This window comes from Thalassophryne amazonica, chromosome 14 (genome assembly GCF_902500255.1).
Source record: "Thalassophryne amazonica chromosome 14, fThaAma1.1, whole genome shotgun sequence".
NCBI classification, from domain to species: Eukaryota; Metazoa; Chordata; class Actinopteri; order Batrachoidiformes; family Batrachoididae; genus Thalassophryne; species Thalassophryne amazonica.
The window spans coordinates 11,859,093-11,881,895 of NC_047116.1; the positions used below are offsets into that span (position 1 = coordinate 11,859,093).

At 42.9% G+C, this 22,803-nt stretch overlaps 1 protein-coding gene across 2 annotated transcripts in view; it reads left to right on the forward strand.

Annotated features, from left to right (window-relative positions):
- The window catches only part of fgf14 (fibroblast growth factor 14), a 280,672-nt gene that overhangs the window by 170,590 nt on the left and 87,279 nt on the right, over positions 1 to 22,803 (forward strand). Inside the window, exon 1 of one of the 2 annotated variants that reach the window (XM_034186383.1) lies at positions 7,236 to 7,611. The exons of the other annotated variant lie outside the window; for it this stretch is intronic. Coding sequence (XP_034042274.1) covers positions 7,419 to 7,611 — 193 coding nt within the window. The 5' untranslated portion in view covers positions 7,236 to 7,418. Of the gene's footprint in view, positions 1 to 7,235; positions 7,612 to 22,803 lie in introns of those variants that run through there. 2 annotated transcript variants of the gene reach the window in all.

Here is a 22,803-nt window from a genome sequence, read left to right on the forward strand (position 1 = left end):
TGTTCTGAGGGTGTCCGTGGACAAATTAATGTGGGCAGCTTGGGGCATCTTGTCAGATGACCTTAACCATGTTAGCACCTCAGCTAATGTCCTATATCACCGGGAGCCGGGGGAAAGGCATCGGCTTTGAGAGCTTTGGAATGGACTAACATGGACACCCACACGTTCACATGTCGAAGGAAAAGAAATGTAGGTATGTGCTGCTTTATTTGGCTTGATGCAGAGTTGACGACCTGTATCTTATTCTGTGTGGAAAAAAGAACATGTTCAGACTGAACTGCAAATTGGTTTTGCTCCTAAGTCGTGAGGCGTTCACTGTCTGCATGTTACGAAGCTGGTAAATTGAACTGACAGTGCAAAAATGTGTTTTTGTTTTTTTAAACATTATTATTTCGACTCAAAGACATAAACATGTTTTATGATTCTATTAAAAAGACTAATACTTTATCTTCCAGGAGTTTTATTTCCCTCAGGTGATTGGAGGATGGGGGACAAACAAACAGTGTGCTGTGGGGTCCTCTGGGACCACATAGGCTTTGGAACTGTTTTCCATCACACAGACTATCCTGAGCCATTTGTCTGATGTTGGATTTTTCTCTACTGGGCTGATATGACCAAATTATTCCCTGTAAATTCCACACGTATGCTTCCAGAGTCTTCAGCATGCAGTGAATGCTTCGCCATTTGACACTTTTGATCTGTTCTTTGTTTGAGATGTTGATTTTACAAAGTACTGGATCATGCAGACTTGCAGTATTCAGTATTCAGTATTCAATCTCCAAATTTCTGCTCCCTGCACAAAGATGTAAAGATTCTGGACTTGTTCGGAATCTAATAACAATTCTCACCTTCCAGGATTGCTCAAACCAGCATCTCCACTTGCATTTATCTGGATTCTTCATCTGAAGCATCATCCCTGATCACAACACTTCCAAGATCAGAGGACAATAAGACGTCTTGACTGCATGAATTCTCATGTTTTTGGGTTTCATTTAATTTGACACAACCTCTTTGTCTATGGTTGGAGGTTATTTTGTTTTGAACTTGTTAAAATATTAGGGAAAGAATTCCCACTTCATTCTCATTCTGGAATATCTAATAATATTCCTCATTGTCTTCACCACACTAAATATTTGAAATGTTATATTTATTTAATTTAGTCATGTCAACCAGTCCCAAAGACATGGTTGTTTAAATGCAGTTCATTGGAAAAATTAGTTATCATTTGTGGAATCCGTTGGCACAAATAGATTAAGTAAATATAAGATTTTATTTATTTACAGTGCATTTCATGTGCTATTTGTGAGCAGCACTCTAAAATAAATTATATGATATGTTTACTTAATCTAGTTATGCCAGTCGTTAAATGAGAAAAGCAAATTGTTACAGTTATGTTTCCCATTTAAACAATCATGTGTTGTGGGACTAGTTGAAATAACTAAATTAAATAACTATAGCATTTCACTTTTACAATCCATTTTGATAAGACTTTGGAAAAGAATTGTTTGTTTTAAGAAGCCAAGGGTCAGGATGACTTTAAGGATCTTGTTTCGAAGTTTATTTTATAGTAATTAAAGATAACACATCCATGATTTTATGCTTTAGGTTAAAATCTAAGCATTTTTTTTTTTTTACCATGGTGAGAAATAAAGTTATACATCATATCACACTTTCTTTAATATTGTCAGGTCGAGTACTTGTGGTGAAAACTAACTCATGATGATGAAAAATCACACAATTGATTGTTGGAATTTGTTGTTGATTTGGACCAGATATGGTAGAGTGTTGGTGCACAAATAAGCACCAAGCTTGTTTATATAATATAATATAATATAATATAATATAATATAATATAATATAATATAATATAATATAATATAAATGGTAAATGGACTACATTTATATAGCACTTTTCCATCTGCATCAGACGCTCAAAGCACTTTACAATTATGCCTCACATTCACCCTGATGTCAGGGTGCTGCCATACAAGGCGCTCTCCAAGAGCCCTTAGTGATTTCTCAGTCAGGCTGGGATTTGAACCGATGATCTTCTGGTCTCAAACCCAACACCTTAACCACTAGACCATCACCTCCCCCATATAATATAATATAATATAATATAATATAATATAATATAATATAATATAATATAATATAATATAATATAATAATAGTGTAATGATTCACTACTTGTTTATTTTTAATAAAATCACGCATCATTCAACCCTCCACTGTTCAGGAATATATTTATTTAGCTCGTTTGTGAAGAAAAAGTTGTTTTATACCTCTGAGATCCTTTGCAGCTGCTTGTTGAGCAGTCCCAGAAACTTTAACCCAATACATATATGAGAAATAAATAAATACCATTTGTTAAATAATCACATTTGCAAACAGTATTCAGAGGTACAATCACTACTCAGCTTGTGCGCACGCGTGTGTGTGTGTGTGTGTGTGTGTGTGTGTGTGTGTGTGTGTGTGTGTGTGTGTGTGTGTGTGTGTGTGTGTGTGTGTTTGTGTGTTATATTTTAATAAATTTTTTGTTGTGCATCAGGCTTTTTGTTTAGTTTGTTTGTTTGTTTGTTTTTTATAATGGACCTGCTTTCATTTTGTAATGTCCAAATGCATCTCTTGAATTTATGTCCTTTTGCATTTTATGAATTGCACAGCATGTGATTTTAGATTCTGGAGGAACTCCCAGTGACAAACAGCTATTGTCTTTTGCTTAATATACTTCCAAATAAGTAACACAAAAATGAAAAATAAGACACAGTCCAGTCACATTTTCATGAAACCTGCAGGAACGAGTGTTGCATGTTGCTTTGAGTCCTGGTGTTTTGTGTCGTCTGTCAGAGTGGTCCTGTGGAAGGTGTTCTGGCTGAAGGACCATTGTTGAGCTGACAGTGTCCACTGGTGGCTGCAGTGTTAACTGCACCGCCTCATCCTGAGTCACAGCTCGAAACACATTCACGCTCTGTCAATCCTGTTGAGACCAGGGGGAGCCGCTGCTTTAAAAACTACGGCATGGACCTGAGCATCATTTTGTATGAAATGCATGTTAAAGTCAGATTGTGCAGATTTGTGGTAAGAGATAAAGTAGGGGAAACCAGGGCCTCTTGTAACATCCTGAATAAGACAGAGGATAGAGTCATGTGATCACAACTGAAAATGCCTCCTACCTGGATTCCTTCAGGATTCATTGTTGTAAAGAAGAGGTTTGGTGGGGGGGGGGGGGGGGGGGGGGCAGACCTTTTACACTTTTGGAAAAAGTCATAGCAGACCCCCAGTGGAGGCAGCAGGCATTGTTTGTGTTTCACAGCTTTACCCATATCTGAACAAACACACATTTTAGAACATTCCTCATTCAACACTGCATTGTATAAATGCAAATTTTACTTGAAATTGCTCTAATTCTTATTTCTGCATCTTTTTTTTGGACATACGTGCTGAAAGATGATGTTGGTGCGGAATGTAAATCTATTTTTCAGCCAGTTATAACATAAATTGCTACAACACTCAGTTACAGAAATTAATGCAGATGAACTTGTTCCATGTTACTTTGTCAGTTGGGACACACAACAGCGCTCACACCTCGAATCAACAGGTTCTTCAGGTTCTTCCAAAGGAGCTGGAAGTCCTACTGAGACCCTGAACTGATTCATACCCTGTGCATTCCACAATATACCACAATATAAACATACATGTAAATGTAACAGTGTCTGGAACAGTGTTTCTGACTGTGTATGACTTCATCATGTGACTTCTATGTGACTTCATTACAAATTAATTCATTCATTCATTTATTCTCTGACACTTATCTGGGTCCAGGTCACAGTGGCAGCCACCAAGCAGCTCATCCTATGCTTCCCTATCCTGCAACTGTTCCAGGGGATCATACCATTCATTTACAAATATTTTGCTGATCAATATATGCTTCAAATCATCTGTCTAGGCTTCCTAGTTATTGTGATACACAAAAAATGTTTTCCTTGACTTTGACCTTTGACCATTAACAAAAGTACTCCAAAATCTAAATATATTTTGTAAATCATCCATCTCTGCTACTTGGTTCTTAAGATATACAAAAATGTGGGCTTTTGTGGAACTTGTTTTCCATGATCTTGACCTTTGACCAAACTACTTTGAAATCTAATCACCTCTAGATATCTATCCAAGTAATATTCCCACCTACTCTGAAGGAAATTTGTCCAGCTGTTTTTGAGTTATCTTGTCCAGAAACACACACATGCCAGTGAAAGTAATGCCCTGCTATTTATTACCCCTTGGCTGACATGCAGAGTAATGAACTGATGTCAATGGAATTTGGTGAATGGCTAGAAAATGTGAGAAATGAAAGGTTTAATTTGCACATGATCTGGATTATATGTTAGAGCTGATATCCAGAATGAAGTCTGATACATTTGCAACATTTAACTGAATAAGTTGAGAAGATGTTGATGAAATGTGGTGAGCAGCTAATGACCAAGGAAATGAATGTTTTTTTTCCCCCCTTAATTTAATCCAGAACATATTTTGGATAGAGAAGAAGTTTTAAGCATACTGGAACATCAATCACTCACCTTCAACCACTTACACCAATTAAGTGTTGGGGCGGAGCCTATCCCAACACTCATAGGGTGTGAGGCAAGGTACACCATAGACAGAATGCCAGTCTGTCACAGGGCCACATACACAAAAACAAACACATTCACACAAGGGGAGGTGATGGTCTAGTGGCTAAGGTGTTGGGCTTGAGTCCAGGAGATCATGGGTTCAAATCCCCACCCAACTGGAAAATCACTAAGGGCCCTTGGGCAAGGCCTTTAATCCCCTATTGCTACACACCTTTACACACCTATTGCTCCCGGTGTGTAGTGAGCGCCTTGTATGGCAGCACCCTGACATTGGGGTGCATGTGAGGCATAATTGTAAAGTGCTTTGATTCAGATGGAAAAGCGCTATATAAATGCAGTCCATTTGCAGTCACACCCACACACACCTACAGACACTTTAAAGTTTCCAGTTCACCTAACCTGCATGTCTTTAGATGTGGGAGGAAGCCGGAGCACCCGGAGGGAACCCACGCAAACACACAAGAACATGCAAACTCCACACAGAAAGGCCACAGGTGAGAATCGATCCCATGACCTTCTTGGTGTTAAGCAAAAGTGTTATGTGCTCATACGCCATCATGCTCACACAGGAACATTTAATTCAAAAAATGTATTAGTAATAAACTTCAGTAACAGGAAATAATCTGTGTAATTTTTGAGTCAATCCAGAACCTAATGTGGATCTGTGATCCAGAAGAATGTTAACAATGTGGTAATACTGAACTGAAAAACGAATGAAGGGATATTGATAAACGTTTTTGAGCATATAGATAAATTCTGAGGAAACAAGAGTTGATGATAAATGCAAGTGAAAGTGGGGACTTTGGCAGTGGGGAATATGTGGTCTAGTATGACATATGCGTTCTCTGAGTGCCTTATGTCCAGTGGCCGAGGTGCATTAAACTGATGATGTGGATACGTTGCCTTTTCATGGGTGACTGTACTAGCAAGGCACATCTGTGGTGGAGTTTACAGATGTGTTCTAGCCGTGGCTGAAAGTCATTAGTGTATTATGACCTGCCCTAAAAGTGCTCTGACTTGGATTTTGGCTGTATTTTGACACCACACATAGCCACATTGATCTTAGCCCAGTCACTAGGATTGCATGTGCATCGTTGCAGCTGACATTTTTTATGTCATATTTTATGACACATAATGAAAGAGCTGCTTTTATTATGATAAACTTTACGAGCTTTTGCCCAAAATCTGACTTGGAATATATTGGGTTACAGTTGTGCCCGGTCTCCCCTACTGCCAGTCATATTGTTCCTGCTCTCTGACGCTTTTCTTTCCGCTGGCATTTTATTTTGTAGTGATACCGGTGGTTGGACAGCGCACTTCATTTTTGGCGCACATCAGAAGAGCCACAGGTGCATGTTGCGTCGGGACGCTGGACACGCCCCTCTGAGCCCACATGTTTAATTACAGCCACAAACAGCAGATGGCTCTCTTGAGTTTTAATTTCTGCCACTGAGCTGGAGACGTAAATAACGCTCATTCCAAAACCAGAAGGGCGTTTTGTCGAATCGCATGAAAATATCCAGAGGAAACGCTGTGGTGCTGAACTCGGCGGCGCTGTCCGCGGTGCTGAAATCTGCAGAAACGCGCTTTCTTTCCACCTGGTGGAGCGCGAACTTCCCTCACACCCTGGATGTGACCGTTTCAGCGAGGCTGAAATACATTTATTTATTTTATTTTATTTTATTTTTTTACTGCTGCATTTTAAAAATGATTTGTTTCACAGCGCAGATCATTTAAATTTTTTGTGCACATTTGCGTCCAAACTGCATTCAAAGAGCGAGTGAGTGTGCGCGCCAGAGAGCGGGAGCGTGGGGGTGGGGGGTGGTGGAGTGCACATGGAGACTGACCGCCATCACCACTGCCAATCGGAAAAATCAGCCAAAACCGCGGCTTCACTTTTTTGCACTGATCGCCGTTTCTTCTGCGCCGTGCGTTTAGAACCCACCGTGTCGAGCTGTCTGTCTGTCTGCAGCCTCGCTCAGGGCTTTAACTTTATGTAGCCTATTTGTATGCAGCTTGTCACCGTGCAGACGTCATCTCCACAGGACCCAAATCTATATGGTTTCCACTTTGCTCCTCTCGCCTGATCGCCTTTAATCCGCTTCTTTACAAAAAATAATCAGAGGTAAGAAAATCTGACAGCAGATGTTTGGGTCGGAGTGCTGTGGGAAATATGGAACTTTGGATCTCCGCGGGAGAAATGCACGGTTTTTTGTCTTTCACTTCCACGTGTGTGACTGCCGATCAGCGCTGACCGGAGGGATTTGTCGCTCTAAACTTGGACTTGCTGCCGTGCTTTTGCTCGGGTGGTGCTTGAATTCCGTCTGAGGCGCCTTTGTCTGATTACCGGCGGCGCACACGCACGGTGCGCTCATCGCCACCTGAAACAAGGACGAGACGGAGCAGAGAGCAGGACAGAGTGGGAGGATTCTCCTCACAGCCCCGTGCTGGAAATCGCAGAAGGCGATGTGCTGAAGATGTCACAGAACCGAACAGCGCGGGTCCGATGAATCCTCGCGCTGATCCGATGTGGAATTACGCATGAAATGATTCCATTTTCCACGATGTCCAGTGTTTTGTTCGAGTGGTGATTCCGCTTTGTCGAACATGTAGTGTTTGGATGGACAGAGATTAAAAGACGCATCTTTGACACCTGACATCACTGCACGGACCACTCAGCCGCCACCATGGGACTGTGACCGGAGCACCGAGCTCCGAGAGGCGGCTGTTTATGTAGTCTGTGCTCCGTGCACAGACCGGACCTAAGCTGTTGTGACATTTTGAGCCATGGCTGCTGCGATCGCAAGTGGGCTGATCAGACAGAAGAGGCAGGCGCGGGAGCAGCATTTCGACCGGCCCTCGACCAACCGACGGAGGAAAAGCCCCAACAAGAACAAGGGGCTCTGCAATGGGAACCTGGTCGACATCTTCTCCAAAGTGCGCATCTTCGGCCTCAGGAAGCGGCGGCTACGGAGGCAAGGTGTGCAAACTTTAGTGTGCAAGATGCCCGCATTGTTGGCACAGAAGGTTATGCATTTGGTGTGAATGTGTGCATGTGAGCTTTAAATGCCCCACAGCGGGTAAATTATTGCTTTTACTCTGATGCACCAAATTGCGCCGCCGTGCGTAAAAAGTTAAATGAAATGTAGGTAAAGGGCGCAGAACGTTGTGTCATTCCAACCCGTGAATGAATCCCGCTTTAATTTGATCTCAGGTGTCTGTCAGTCTACAGACCAGATGAGTGTCACTGACCACATGCACGACCCGCTCAGCTGCTCACTATACACACAGAAATCAAAGTGTGCACGCAAAAGGTCAGTGCCAACAGAGGCTCAGACATCATCCTTTGTGGGGTTATTTCATTCAGGGCCTCTCGTTTCTCCATTTAATATCTAACCACTTTAAAAACGGTCATAAATAAGCCGAAAGGTACTTAAAAAGTAAAACCAAAGCATATTTAATTATTTAGTGCTTTGAATTATATTGCCCATGAAAACACCAGTATTTGTCTGTTTTTATTTCCTGAAAGTGTTATAATTTGTTCATTTTGTATTTCTTAGTCTTGAAAGCTGCAATTAAAAATATCTTTCGTCATTAATTATTATTTTTAAGTCAAAAGTAGCAACATATTGATAAATAATATGAACATTTCTCAAGTAAAGAAAAGTGAGATCTTAAAATGGGAAAACACACACACACACACACACACACACACACACACACACACACACACACACACACACACACACACACACACACACACACACACACACACACACACACACACACACACACTTATTTCAAGTTGAGAGCACAAAAAATATACAGTTCACTGTATCTGGTTAAAAAAATCTAAAAATTCTTTGCATGTAATTGATTGTTGAACTAAACAAATAAGAAATTAGAAATTTTTTATGTCAACACGAGAGGGACAATTCTTTCCTTCGTATCATTGTACAATTACGTCACATTTCCAAGTCTTAAAATCAAATTATAAAAATAATCAATACACCAGGTGTCCTTGGTGTGATACATTTGTTCAAATAATGGAATTCAGCTAACTGGAAAGAAAAAAGATTCCATTTTGTCCTTGTTGCTGAATGATGGTGGCTGGATGATCAAACCTGTTGCTCTACTTAAAGTCACATGTTTTAGCAAAGTGTTTGTTTATTTACCATGAAGAGAGACACGTTGCTGTGTGTGATAGATTAACTTCACTCAAAGAACAGGGCAGCTGCCCAAACCTCTGCTCATGCTGACTGGCTGAGAATGTTGGCAGCATCATGTGTGTGTGTGTGTGTGTGTGTGAGAGAGAGAGAGAGAGCAAGAGAGAGATGTGGACAGAAGCTACTGTTATTGACCTTTGACCCCTCATGGGTATAGGACACTGCACAGCTGGTGGAAACATTTGTAGTTCAGTACAATCACCAGCAGATGGTGGTATCATACCTAAAACACAAAAACAAATGCAAGAATCAGCACTCTGTTGAGTGCTCTTCTGCTTAGATTTTGGGGATGGTGCGGACACACTGTCTGGATTTTTATGAACACGTTGAATCTATATTTAGTGAAGTATGATTGCACTGGCTGCAACAGGCTCTGGCTCCTGCAGGGTAAACAAACATGGATGGATGATTTCTTTGTGGCACACCAGGACATTGTTGACGCCTTGGCTGAGCTGGATGTACCTCATACTGAAATAAAAAGAAAGAAAAAAATTTAAAAAAGAACACCAGCCTGATAAGATGTGCACTCTGTGCTGAATGATTCACCTGAATCATTGAAGCTGAAGTTATTTTGGCCTTTTGAAGGAGGAATCTAATTGGACGCGGTGGTCTGAAATAAGACTAAATTATTTGTGTGTGTGTGTGTGTGTGTGTGTGTGTGTGTGTGTGTGTGTGGTGTGTGTGTGTGTGTGGTGTGTGTTGTGGTGTGTGGTGTGTGTATTAAAATAGGTACATGGATGCCGTTGTGGCATTGAACCGGGGACCTTAGTGTTATGAGGGAGATTTATTATCGGCACACTACCATGCTGTTAAACATAAAATATAAGCTTTGTTGCCTGCACTCTAAACAGTGTTTTATGGGTTAGTTTGTGGAGCCTAAACTGAAAAAGGATTTTCAGCACAAAAAAGAAAAAAGAAAAGTTGGTGACATGCATATCATAGAATATGCACAAATTTTTATATCTGTGTATTTTAATAAATTGATAAATGTATGACAAGAGGTTAGTCCAGAAGTGAGGTGGATAATGATTAGAAAATAAATAATTTGAGCATAAAAAGGATTTACTATGTTATTTAATTTTATTCTGACTGATGGGAAATAAGGTACTAATCTTCAAAAAGTAAAGGAAAAAATTTGCACGAACATTTCTGAGTAGAATGCAAGCAAATAAAGAAGTCAGAATAACTTAAAGGAAATAATAATAACACTAAATCCCTTTGAATTAAGTTAGTTCAAATTCAGAGGGCCAAAGCAAACCCAAAAAACTAATTACTAAATGCTTGAGTTTGTGTTATGTGTCGGACGCGGGCGGAGGACCGGCCAGCGTTTGAAGGACCCAGTATAAAATAAGCAGAGCACGGTTCAAAGGATAACAGAATTTAATAACATAACAGTGAGTGCTGAATTACAAACAAATAAGTGCGCGGTCTGGCGAGGTGGAAAGACGGTGTGCTCCCAGCAGCACAAACGGTCCGGAGCCAGAAACAGTTCGGACCCAAGGACCCCGCCGACACCCCCCAGGTGGCCGCGACCAACCGAGTCTGTGAAAGAAGAAACCATCATGTGAGTCCACCACTCCACACACAGAGAGACCACTCAAAGGTGTAAATAATCAGCAAACACTTCCTGGCTTAATCACCAATCAGCTTCCCACCCTGCAGGCATGGAACACCCAGTTCAATTCTCCACTGCAGTGGAAGCTGATTAAACGACTAACATAACAGCTCAATATAATAAGGTGTGAGGGACCCCCATCTACTGACCTGTACTCATGTTAGTTACAAAACCTAAAGTACCTCAGGAAGTGTGGTGACGAGCGTGAGAACCTCACCCCTCCTCTTTCACAGACCATGGCATTAAACCTGGTACGGTCTCTGCATCCATGATGATGAGATGGCTCTCTAGACGACGATCTCACCCGTCTGGTCACAAGGTCGAGTCTCTGGCAAATACACACTGTGTACTCCAGACTTAAATGCAACCATGCCCCAATCCATAAAGATGCACCACAGCTGTGAGTCCTGATGAGCTGCACATGACAAGCTTCAGGTGATCAGGGTGAGGTCCTGATAACTCAGCCACACAGCCACTCAGTCCTGAACGCATGCCACCTGGAAGGAAAAACAAAAGAGAGAACAGAAGACAGAAACAAAAGGCAGCCAGGCACCCCAGCCATACAACAGCTTGTCTGAAATTAAGGTAACAAATATCATGGATACTTTTTAAATAATTCCAACTCAGCCACGACTGAGTAAACACCGTGAGACTTTTATAGTCAGATTAACTCATGTTTAGCAAACCCTTTGGTTACGTGGTTCAGGATACTTGATTTGGTTTGTCCTCTAAGAGGTTAATTAAGTTAAACTGACTGAGTTAATAGGATTTAGTGTTATTGGGTAGACAAATTATTTCACTTAAGTTATTTCAACTTGTTTATTTTACTTCCATTCTACTCAGAAATGTCTATACAAAATGTTACCTTAATTTTGTGATTTTTTTTTTTTTTTTTTTTTTAGTATTTTAAACTTACAGTGCATCCAGAATGTATTCACAGTGCTTCTTTTATTCCAAAATGGAATAAATTCATTTTTTCCCCCTCAAAATTCTACACACAACACTCCATAATGACAACATGAAAAAAAGTTTTTCATGTTGCAAAATTTTTTTTGCAAATTTATTAAAATAAAAAAAAACAACTAAGAAATCATGTTTACAGGTACCTGTACCTGTGCCTTTGCTCAATACTGTGCACCTTTGACAGCAATTACAGCCTCACATCTTCTTGAATATGATGCCACAAGCTTGGCGCACCTATCTTTGGCCAGTTTTGTCCATTCCTCTTTGCAGCACCTCTCAAGCTCCACCAGGTTGGATGGGGAGCATCGATGCACAGCCATTTTCAGATCTCTCCAGAGATGTTCAATCAGATTCAGGTCTGTGCTCTGGCTGGGCCACTCAAGGACATTCACAGGGCTGTCCTGAAGATACTCCTTTCATATCTTGGCTGTGTGCTTAGGGTCATTGTCCTGCTGAAAGATGAACCGTCGCCCCAGTCTGAGGTCAAGAGCACTCTGCAGCAGGTTTTCATCCAGGATGTCTCTGTACATTGCTGCATTCATCTTTCCCTCAATCCTGACCAGTCTCCCGGTTCTTGCCGCTGAAAAACATCCCCACAGGATGATGCTGCCACCACCATTTTTCACTGTAGGGATGGTGCCTGGTTTCCTCCAATATGATGCCTGGCACTCACACCAAAGAGTTCAATCTTTGTCTTATTAAACCAAAGAATTTTATTTCTCATGGTCTGAGAGTCCTTCTGGTCCTTTTGACAAACTCCAGGTGGGCTGTCATGCGTCTTGTACTGAGTGGCTTCCTTCTGGCCACTCTACCATACAGGCCTAATTGGTGGATTGCTGCACAGATGGTTGTCCTTCTGGAAGGTTCTCCTCTCTCCACAGGGGAATCTTGAAGTTCTGACAGAGTGACCACTGGGTTCTTGGTCACCTCCCTGACTCAGGCCCTTCTCCCCCGATTGCTCAGTTTAGATGGGCAGCCAGCTCTAGGAAGTGTCCTGGTGGATCTGAATGTCTTCCATTTATGGCTGATGGAGGCCTCTGTGCTCATTGGGACCTTCAAAGCAGGAGAAATGTTTCTGTACCCTTCCCCAGATTTGTGCCTTGAGGCAATCCTGTCTCAGAGGGCTCCAGACAATTTCTTTGACTTTCTTTGGTTTGTTCTCTGACATACACCGTCTCTTGTTGGGTGCCTCAGGGATCAGTCCTGGGACCCCTTCTATTTAATCTGCATATGGTGCCACTTGGATGCATCATCAGCATAGCAGTGGAATGAGACCCCATAACTGCTGATGATGCATCCAAGTGGCACCATATGCAGATTAAATAGAAGGGGTCCCAGGACTGATCCCTGAGGCACCCAACAAGAGACGGTGTGTGTCAGAGAACTGCTATGCTGATGATACTCAGTTGTATCTGAGACTCGGTGGCAGTGTGCCCGAGACCCCATCTGTTTTTTCTCCATCTCCATCACCCTCTGTTTCCTCTCCTTCTATAGATACCCCTCTTTCCACTCTCACAGCGTGTGGAGGAGATTAAGGCTTGGACGCAGCAAAAGTTTCTCCATCTTAACAGTTCAAAAACTGAAGCAATCCAAATTGGTACTGTCCATCAATTTCAACAACACATAATCCTCAGCATTGCCTTTTCTGGTCAAAATATTGATCTTTCCACTACAGTCACCAACCTTGGTGTCATTTTTGATCCACAACTCACCTTTGAATCTCATATAAAACACATTTGTAAAACCTCATTTTTTTTCACCTTTGTAATATAGCTAAACTTAGGCCCACACTCCCCCTTTCCGATTCCAAAAAGCTCATCCACGCCTTTGTCTCCTCCAGACTGGACTACTGCAACACACTTCTCATTGGGATTCCTGGCAAGAACATACAAAGACTTCAGTATGTCCAGAACAGCGTAGCTAGGGTCCTGATGAGAGTGCGTAAGCATCAGTACATCACAACCATCCTCCGTTCACTTCACTGGCTTCCCATTTCTGCCCGGATCACATACAAAATTTCACTGCTTACTTTTCAATGTTTATACGGTAACACCCCATCATACCTCACAGAACTCCTCAACCCTCACCATCCTGCACGTTTTCCTCGCTCCTCCAACACCCACTTTCTTCTCACTCCTAGAACTCAATCCCGCACCATAGGAGACTGTGTCTTCTTCCACGCAGCCCCTCAACTCTGGAATGCTCTGCCTCCTCATCTGAAAAAAGGGGCCTTAAAACTTTTCTGTTTACCTGATGTTTTAATTGATTTTTGAATTTTTGCTTCCGCTATTGTTTTAATGATTGTTTTAATAATCTGCCTACATTTGTTTCTGTTTTTAATCAGTCTTTCCTTTCAATTGCTGTAGCATTTTGAGATTTATTGTAATTGTAAAGTGCATTATAAATCAAATTTATTATTATTATGATAATTACTAAAATGTGTCAATGTAAAAATGTATTTTTCATGCTGAATACACTCAACAATTTAAGTTTTACAATCTAACCCCATGAAACATTTTTTAGAGTACCATAAACTTCTCATTGGCAGATTTGGAATTACTTTAAGAAAAATACAGTCTCATCTTAAAGAAATGAAGATAAGAATTTGAATGGATTTTTTTGAGTGTCTACACAATATTGTTTAGGTAACAGATTACTTCATTAACCTGTTTTGTGATCACTAACAGCACAGTCGTGAGCTGGTAGTGCACGTGCCTCTCAACAACGGGTCTACGTTTCCGAGGCACGGGCAGTAAAAACACAACGTGATGAAATGGCTGAAACATATGAGAAATGATCTGGTTTATGTTTCACACTGTGGAACACATTTTTATTTTCTTTTTACAAAAACACATGACTCAGCATGAATCCATGAATCAATTTTTCATGATGATGACATGAAATTGTGTGATACCATGTTGCAATAGTTAAGTCATAAAAGTTACTTAAAACTTCAAAGTTTTAGGGTCATTTGTGGCTTGTTGGGGAGGAACATTTTACTGACCTTGGCTTCCTGGACGATGCTGTGATCATTGTGGACTCAGTGATTGCAGCACTTGAGAAGCTGAGTGAAGAATCAGTGTGTCTGGGTTTTTGATGGTCCTGGATCCCAGACTTAGACTCAGGTTTTGATGACTTCCTGGACTCAGTCAGAAGAAGAGCAGCTAGAGTCATTCACTTATCTCGCAGTGATGATCATGTCTCTGGGTCTTCGGCCTTTGAGATTAATAAGACACCTGGGAAGAGCTTAAGGAGTCACTAAGTTGCTGGACTGAGATGTTTGGCAATGTAAATATCTTTACAGGAGAATGAAGAACCAACTTCTGGTGCTTCCTGTCTGATTGTATGTTTGTCAGACTTGGACACAAACCAATGACCTACAGCAACGACTGGATTGTCTCTTTGGAAGATCCTCGGGTTGCTGCCAGAGTGACTTGTCAAATGTTACAATAGGAAGACTAAAATGAGGACTATTACTTGCATAATGAGTGACTGTCAGCTTTGACATTTTGGCCGTGTGGCGCATTTCTTTGTGCATGATCCAGCAGTACCCAGAGAAGACCACAGACATGCCCAGGATTCACATGGCTGTTGTAGAGTGATGGGCACAGACTAGTTGTCTACGTGGGTGGTTGCCATCAAGGACCCAAGGCGGTTTAGTGGTGTGCTCCCAGACCTGACCCCACCAAACACTTAGGGGTCCAACACCCACAGTTTTGTGCATTCAGGTGGACACACTGCAAATTTCATATTCATGAAGGCAAATGTATTAAATGCATGATACGTGCAAATTTGCTCAACTGCATGACACAATTTTCAGCATATACTTCAGTAAATCAACATGCACTTTTTTTTCATGAGCTTTGGTATTTGTGCACATTTTTACACATACAAACCTTTATAAATCAGGCACTTACTGACAGGCTGTCATCACCAGACTTTGATGTTTTTCTGTTAAATGACTTAAACTGTTCAGTTATTAACAACAGGTCAAAATAATTAATTTCCTGCTGACTGACTAATAAATTGATCGGTTTGATCATTTAATACCTGATAGCACAAACTGATCTGAGATCTTTAATTTGGATTTTCTGATGCCAGTACACATCATGGATCTAAGCGGCAGTGGGGGGAGGGGGGGGGGGGGGAATCTGGTTCAGGTATGTGTGGAAACATTTTTACATCTACCCACAATCCCCTTCTGTACCTCATTTTATAAAAGGCCCATGTCACGCCCCGTCTGGGTCTTTTAATAATGTCAGTGTTCTGTCGATGGAAGGTTGGCGAGCGCGGCGTCGTGACTGCAGGATGAAACATGAACATGAAAGTAGAACGAGGCACTTTTCACTTTCAGAGCTGTTTTGTCCTAAATTTTGACTTAAAATCAGAACGTGGTGCAAACCCTGTTTTGTCCTGCTTTAATTTTACATTATTTGCGATTAATGGCCTCATGGGAACATACTTCATTAACTTGTACCTCGAGAGGATTTGCCAGCTGTTATCACAAACGGAGGCTCTCCTCTGCGTTTACCTCTGCGTTTAGTAAGGGTATTACCTTTACTGCCTCTGTCTGATTGCAACATCGCGCACTTTATATATGGCCTTATTTTTGCAGACCCCCCCCCACTAAAGCCAAACACAGCTGCCTTCATTTCACACAGGCGAGATCTCAGGTGCTTCCTGCATCCTTGAAGTCGCAGTCAGAGGCGTGACATGACGAGGACAGCAGGTGAAATGAAGGCGAGCGTCAGTATTCCCTCGTCGGCGAGCATCGATCGTCTCAGCGAACCGTGCAGAGTAGCAGCAGCAGCTGCGACACTTTTAGTGATTTAATTTGACGTGAGCCGCAGCGTTTGGGTCCTTTTCACAGATAATGTTGTCTATCAAGAGAGCGCTGGCTTCAAATTATCTCTGTGTTCAGTTTTTTTAAACTTTACTTTTTGACATTACGACAGACAAAATCGGAGCGAGTGGTTGGGGAGGGGCGGTGGGTGATGCAGTTTGTGATGGAACTGCACAGCAGCACAGAGTACAGCAATGTGCTCTGTGCATGCATCCATCAATGCACACGTCAGTCACACCATGTTGTGCATCATAACTTGAACAAAATTGATCTGATTTTCACCAAATTTGAACTGGACACCACAAATGAGCACATCTCACAACAGTTTAAATTTGAGCATGAACAGGTTTCATCAGACACCAGATCCTCACCCTAACCAAACAGCCACAAAGCCAACCTATTCTCACAAAATGCACAATAACACATATAACAAACAGCCAAGAACAGCAAGATGTGATCACATGACTAAAATAAAATCTTTGATCTTCTACCCCCTCCCCCCCAAAAAACCAAACAAAAAACAACACAATGGGAAAGGTCCTTTTATTCCTTTTCTAACCCTAAATCTATCTCCAACTGTCAATCCTGAGTGATTATTGCAAAATGCATGTGACATGTGCACGTGAAAATTTGCAGGATTATGCATGGAATACTGTCATAACTTTTCATAGCATGTCGTAGAAACTGCAAAATGTAGCAAAAACACATCAGTATTTGGTCTTCATAAATGCTCAACTTTCCAGATTTAAATTTTGAAAGCAGAAATGAGCCTCAATCCACATACAGTAATTACTACATACTTCCTGCTGTCTACACTAGGGCTGCTTCTCGAGGGTACCTGCCCTGCATTGTTTCATGTCTACCTGCTCAACTCACACCTGTTCATCTAACTCTGGTGTTTTCCAAGTTTAAAAGGGGGGACCAGAGAGTGTGTGCCAACTACAGGGGCATCACACTACTCAGCCTCCCTGATAAAATCTACTCCAGGGTGCTGGAAAGGAGGCTTCAGCCGATAGTCGAACCTCAGATTGAAGACGAACAATGTGGGTCGTGGAACAACCGACCAGCTCTTTACTCTCACAAGGATCCTGGAGGGTGCCCGGGAGTATGCCCATCCAGTCTATATGTGTTTTGTGGACTTGGAGAAGGCATATGATCGGGTACCCCAGGAGATACTGTGGGAGGTGCTACGGGAGTATGGAGTGAGGTGGTCCCTTCTCAGGGCCATCCAATCTCTGTACTCACAAAGTGAGAGCTGTGTTTGGTTGCTCGGCAGTAAGTCGGACTCATTTCTGGTGGAGGTTGGCCTCTGCCAGGGCTGCACCTTGTCACCAATCTTGTTTGTGATATTCATGGACAGGATATCAAGGTGTAGTCGGGGGAGGAGGGTTTACGGTTTGGTGGGCTCAGGGTCTCATCACTGCTTTTTGCAGATGATGTGGTCCTGTTGGCTTCATTGGCCAGTGACCTCCAACAATCACTGGATCAGTTCGCAGCTGAGTGTGAAGCGGCTGGGATGAGGATCAGCACCTCTAAAGCCATGGTTCTCAGCAGGAAACTGATGGATTGCCTACTCCGGGTAGGGAATGAAGTCACACCCTAAGTGAAGGAGTTCAAGTACCTCAGGGTCTTGTTCACGAGTGAGGGGATGATGGCGCAGCAGGGGCAGTGTTCCATTCGCTCTACCGTACTGTTGTGATGAAAAGTGAGATGAGCCAAAAGGCAAACCTCTTGATCTACTGGTCAATCTTTGTTCCTACTCTCACCTATGGTCATGAGGGTTTGGTCATGACTGAATGAATGAGATTGTGGGTGGCTGGAGTCTCCCTTAGAGATAGGGTGAGATGTTTGGTCATCCGTGGGGAGCTTGGAGTAGAGTCGCTGCTCCTTCACGTTGAAAGGAGCCAGCTGAAGTGGTTCAGGCATCTGGTAAGGATGCCTCCTGGGTACCTTCCTAGGGAGGGGTTCCAAGTACGTCCACCTGGGAGGAAACCCCAGGGAAGACCCAGGACTTGGTGGAGAGATTATATCTCCACACTGGCCTGGGAATGCCTCTGGATCCACCAGTCAGAGGTGGTCAATGTGGCACTGGAGAGGGAAGTCTAGGGTCCCCTGCTAGAGCTGTTGCCCTACGACCTGATCTCAGATAAGAGGTTGAAGATGAGTGATGAGTTTTCCAGGTTTTCATTGGCTGTCAGAGTTAATTAATTGTAGGTGGAGCAGAGGAGAGTGAAAAAAAACAAACATGCAGGGCAAATGCCCTCCAGGAACAAATTGGGCAGCCCTGGTCTACACCATGCACTAAACACACCCTCCAAATTAGGCCAGCTATTTAATATGCAGATTTCCCACCATCCCATCATCCTGTCCAACGCTGCCACCGCTGCATCCACTGCTGCTGCTCAGCCCCACCTCCACCCCAGCATCCACATGTGGGGGAAGTGATGAGGTCAGAACAGAGATACCAAACTCAATGTTCTGCCACTGCAATAAACATACTTTAAATGTGTATTGTTTGAGTAAGGGCCCAGTCCCACTGGGTAGAGGATTAATTGCGCATATTGAGTATACAAAAAACAAAACAAACAAAACAAAACTGGCCAAAATTGACAAATGTCCCAGTATGAATTACGGATATATTAATAATGTACAGCGAATATATGATGAACAATCATGGATGTACGAGGTCTGTCCATAAAGTATCGTACCTTTTTATTTTTTTCAAAAACTATATGGATTTCATTCATATGTTTTTACGTCAGACATGCTTGAACCCTCGTGCGCATGCGTGAGTTTTTCCACGCCTGTCGGTGACGTCATTCGCCTGTGAGCACTCCTTGTGGGAGGAGTGGTCCCGCCCCCTCGTCGGATTTTCATTGTCTGGAAATGGCGGAATGAAAAGGACTTTTTTTCCATCAGAATTTTTTCAGAAGCTGTTAGAGACTGGCACCTGGAAACCATTCGAAAAATTTATCTGGCTTTCAGTGAAAATTTTACGGGCTTCACAGAGAATAAGGACTTTAACTACAGGTTTAAGGACCCCTTTAAAGGACGGTCGGTGCGCCGCGCTGCGAGCTGCGACGATGCGGCACAAACCACTGGATCATTTCTAAGCTGATGGCTCTGTGGATACGAGACCGTCGTGTGCTCTTTCTCTGGTTATCACAAGAGCTGGACATCAGCCATTTTCCGGCAGATTTCACTTTTAACAAGAGATTTTGTCATGGAAAGCCGCGCGGAGGCTTCGCGCGTCACGACCGATTCGCTGATGAAGCGAGACAAAGGAACACCTCCGTTTCGGCGTGTTAGAGAACAAGTTGGGACATGTCCAGCTCTCCACAAGTTCTTTTATACTCACACGACTGGTAAGCAATGAAAGCCGAGATAGACATGTCCCAACTTGTCCTCTAACACTCCGAAACGGAGGTGTTCCTTTGTCTCGCTTCATCAGCGAATCGGTCGTGACGCGCGAAGCCTCCGCGCGGCTTTCCATGACAAAATCTCTTGTTAAAAGTGAAATCTGCCGGAAAATGGCTGATGTCCAGCTCTTGTGATAACCAGAGAAAGAGCACACGACGGTCTCGTATCCACAGAGCCATCAGCTTAGAAATGATCCAGTGGTTTGTGCCGCATCGTCGCAGCTCGCAGCGCGGCGCACCGACCGTCCTTTAAAGGGGTCCTTAAACCTGTAGTTAAAGTCCTTATTCTCTGTGAAGCCCGTAAAATTTTCACTGAAAGCCAGATAAATTTTTCGAATGGTTTCCAGGTGCCAGTCTCTAACAGCTTCTGAAAAAATTCTGATGGAAAAAAAGTCCTTTTCATTCCGCCATTTCCAGACAATGAAAATCCGACGAGGGGGCGGGACCACTCCTCCCACAAGGAGTGCTCACAGGCGAATGACGTCACCGACAGGCGTGGAAAAACTCACGCATGCGCACGAGGGTTCAAGCATGTCTGACGTAAAAACATATGAATGAAATCCATATAGTTTTTGAAAAAAATAAAAAGGTACGATACTTTACGGACAGACCTCGTATAATGCATGTATTGAAGAAACGGATCTGATGCATTGCGATTATCACGGCAGTATTACGGGTGTATTATGAATGTATCGCGCATGTGTTGCGCGTTTGCAGCATCTGCATTGCGGTCATAACAGAAGTGTACTCAGGCTTTTCGGCATCACTATTCACACCAACACCACAGCCTTTGGAGCAATAGCTGGACTCAGACAAGTTGATCACAGAGTTGATGTGCATGTTGTCATGCAAGGGTTAACTGTTCATGAGTTTGGGGAGCGGGAGGGGGGAAGCCGCTCAGGGTTGTGAGATGGTGGGGTTTTTTTCAAAAAGAGAGATTTCAGTGTGAATTGCGGCGAAACTGCATCACTTTCTTTTGTTGGCGTAAATAGGAGGTTTCTTCCTGTTAAAAGGGAGTTTTTCCTTCCCACTGTAGCCAAGTGCTTGCTCACAGGGGGTCGTTTTGACCGTTGGGGTTTTTCCGTAATTATTGTATGGCCTTACCTTACAATATAAAGCGCCTTGGGGCAACTGTTTGTTGTGATTTGACGCTATATAAATAAAATTGATTTGATTTGATTTAAAATAAAACTCCTGAAAGAGAACCAAGGTCCCCTGCTGACTTCTCTGCAGCTGGGGATTTACAGTATGTTGTTGGATGGCAGCAGCTATTACGTCTTTGGGAATCTCCACAGCTGGACTGGCACTGAGTGGCAGGTATGTCGCTTTCTGCCTCATATAGTACTTTGGGTTTACGTGACGTGTTTGTTATGCTTTCGCAGATTGTCTGCAAATCAGCTACGAAGCAGATGTAATCCAAACGCTTTATTCGTGGCAGTCTGTATGCATTCGCTACAACTTATTTTAGTTTGTGATGTGGACATGATAGGCACGCAATATATCCATTTTACAAACTGTCCCAGTCTGCTGCCAAGCCGCAAATCCCTGTCACTTGCGGATATCAGCGGATAACAGCGGATATACAGTGCATAGCTTCAGTATGTCTTCTTCTTCTTTGTCTTTCGGCTGTTCCCATTAGGGGTCGCCACAGCAGATCAATCGTTTCCATCTCACCTTGTCCTCTGTATCTTCCTCTGTCACACCAACCACCTGCATGTCCTCTCTCAGCACATCCATGAACCTCCTCTTTGGCCTCCCTCTTCTCCTCCTGCCTGGTGGCTCCATCCTCAGCATCCTTCTCCCTATATACCCTGGGTCCCTCCTCTGCACATGTCCAAACCATCTCAATCTCGCCTCTCTGACTTTGTCTCCAAACCGTCCCACTTGAGCTGTCCCTCTGATATGTTCATTCCTAATCTTGTCCATTCTTGTCACTCCCAAAGAGAATCTCAACATCTTCAGCTCTGCCACCTCCAGCTCTGCCTCCTGTCTTTTTGTTAGTGCCACTGTCTCTAAACCATACAACATAGCTGGTCTCACTACTGTTTTGTAAACTTTCCCCTTCACTCTTGCTGATAATCTTCGGTCACAAATCACTCCTGCCACCTTTCTCCACCCACTCCACCCTGCCTGCACTCTCTTCTTCACCTCTCTACCACACTCTCCATTACTTTGAACAGTTGACCCCAAATATTTAAACTCATCTACTTTCACCACTTCTACTCCTTGTAACTGCACTATTCCACTGGGCTCCCTCTCATTCACACACATGTACTCAGTCTTGCTTCTACTGACTTTCATTCCCCTTCTCTCCAAAGCATATCTCAACTTCTCCAGACTAGACTCAACTTGCTCTCTACTCTCACTACAGATCACAATGTCATCTGCAAACGTCATAGTCCATGGGGACTCCTGTCTGATCTCATCTGTCAACCTGTCCATCACCACGGCAAACAAGAAAGGACTCAGAGCTGATCCTTGGTGTAATCCCACCTCCACCTTGAATGAGTCTGTCATTCCGACTGCGCATCTCACCGCTGTCACACTATTCTTGTACATGTCCTGCACTACCCTAACATACTTCTCTGCCACTCCAGACTTCCTCATACAATGCCACAACTCTTCTCTTGGCACCCTATCATAAGCTTTTTCTAAGTCCACAAACACACAATGTAACTCTTTCTGTCCTTCTCTGTACTTTTCCAACAGTATTCTCAGAGCAAACATTGCATCTGTAGTGCTCTTTCTTGGCATGAAACCATATTGCTGCTCACAGATCTTCACCTGTTTTCTAAGCCTAGCTTCTACTACTCTTTCCCATAACTTCATGCTGTGGCTGATCAGCTTTATGCCTCTGTAGTTACTGCAGCTCTGCACATCACCCTTGTTCTTGAAAATAGGAACCAGCACACTTCGTCTCCACTCCTCAGGCATCCTCTCACTTTCCAAGATTTTATTAAACAATCTGGTTAGAAACTCTACTGCCATCTCTCCTAGACATTTCCATGCCTCCATTGGAATGTCATCTGGACCAACTGCCTTTCCACTCTTCATCCTCTTTATAGCAGCCCTCACTTCTTCCTTGCTAATCTCTTTTACTTCCTGA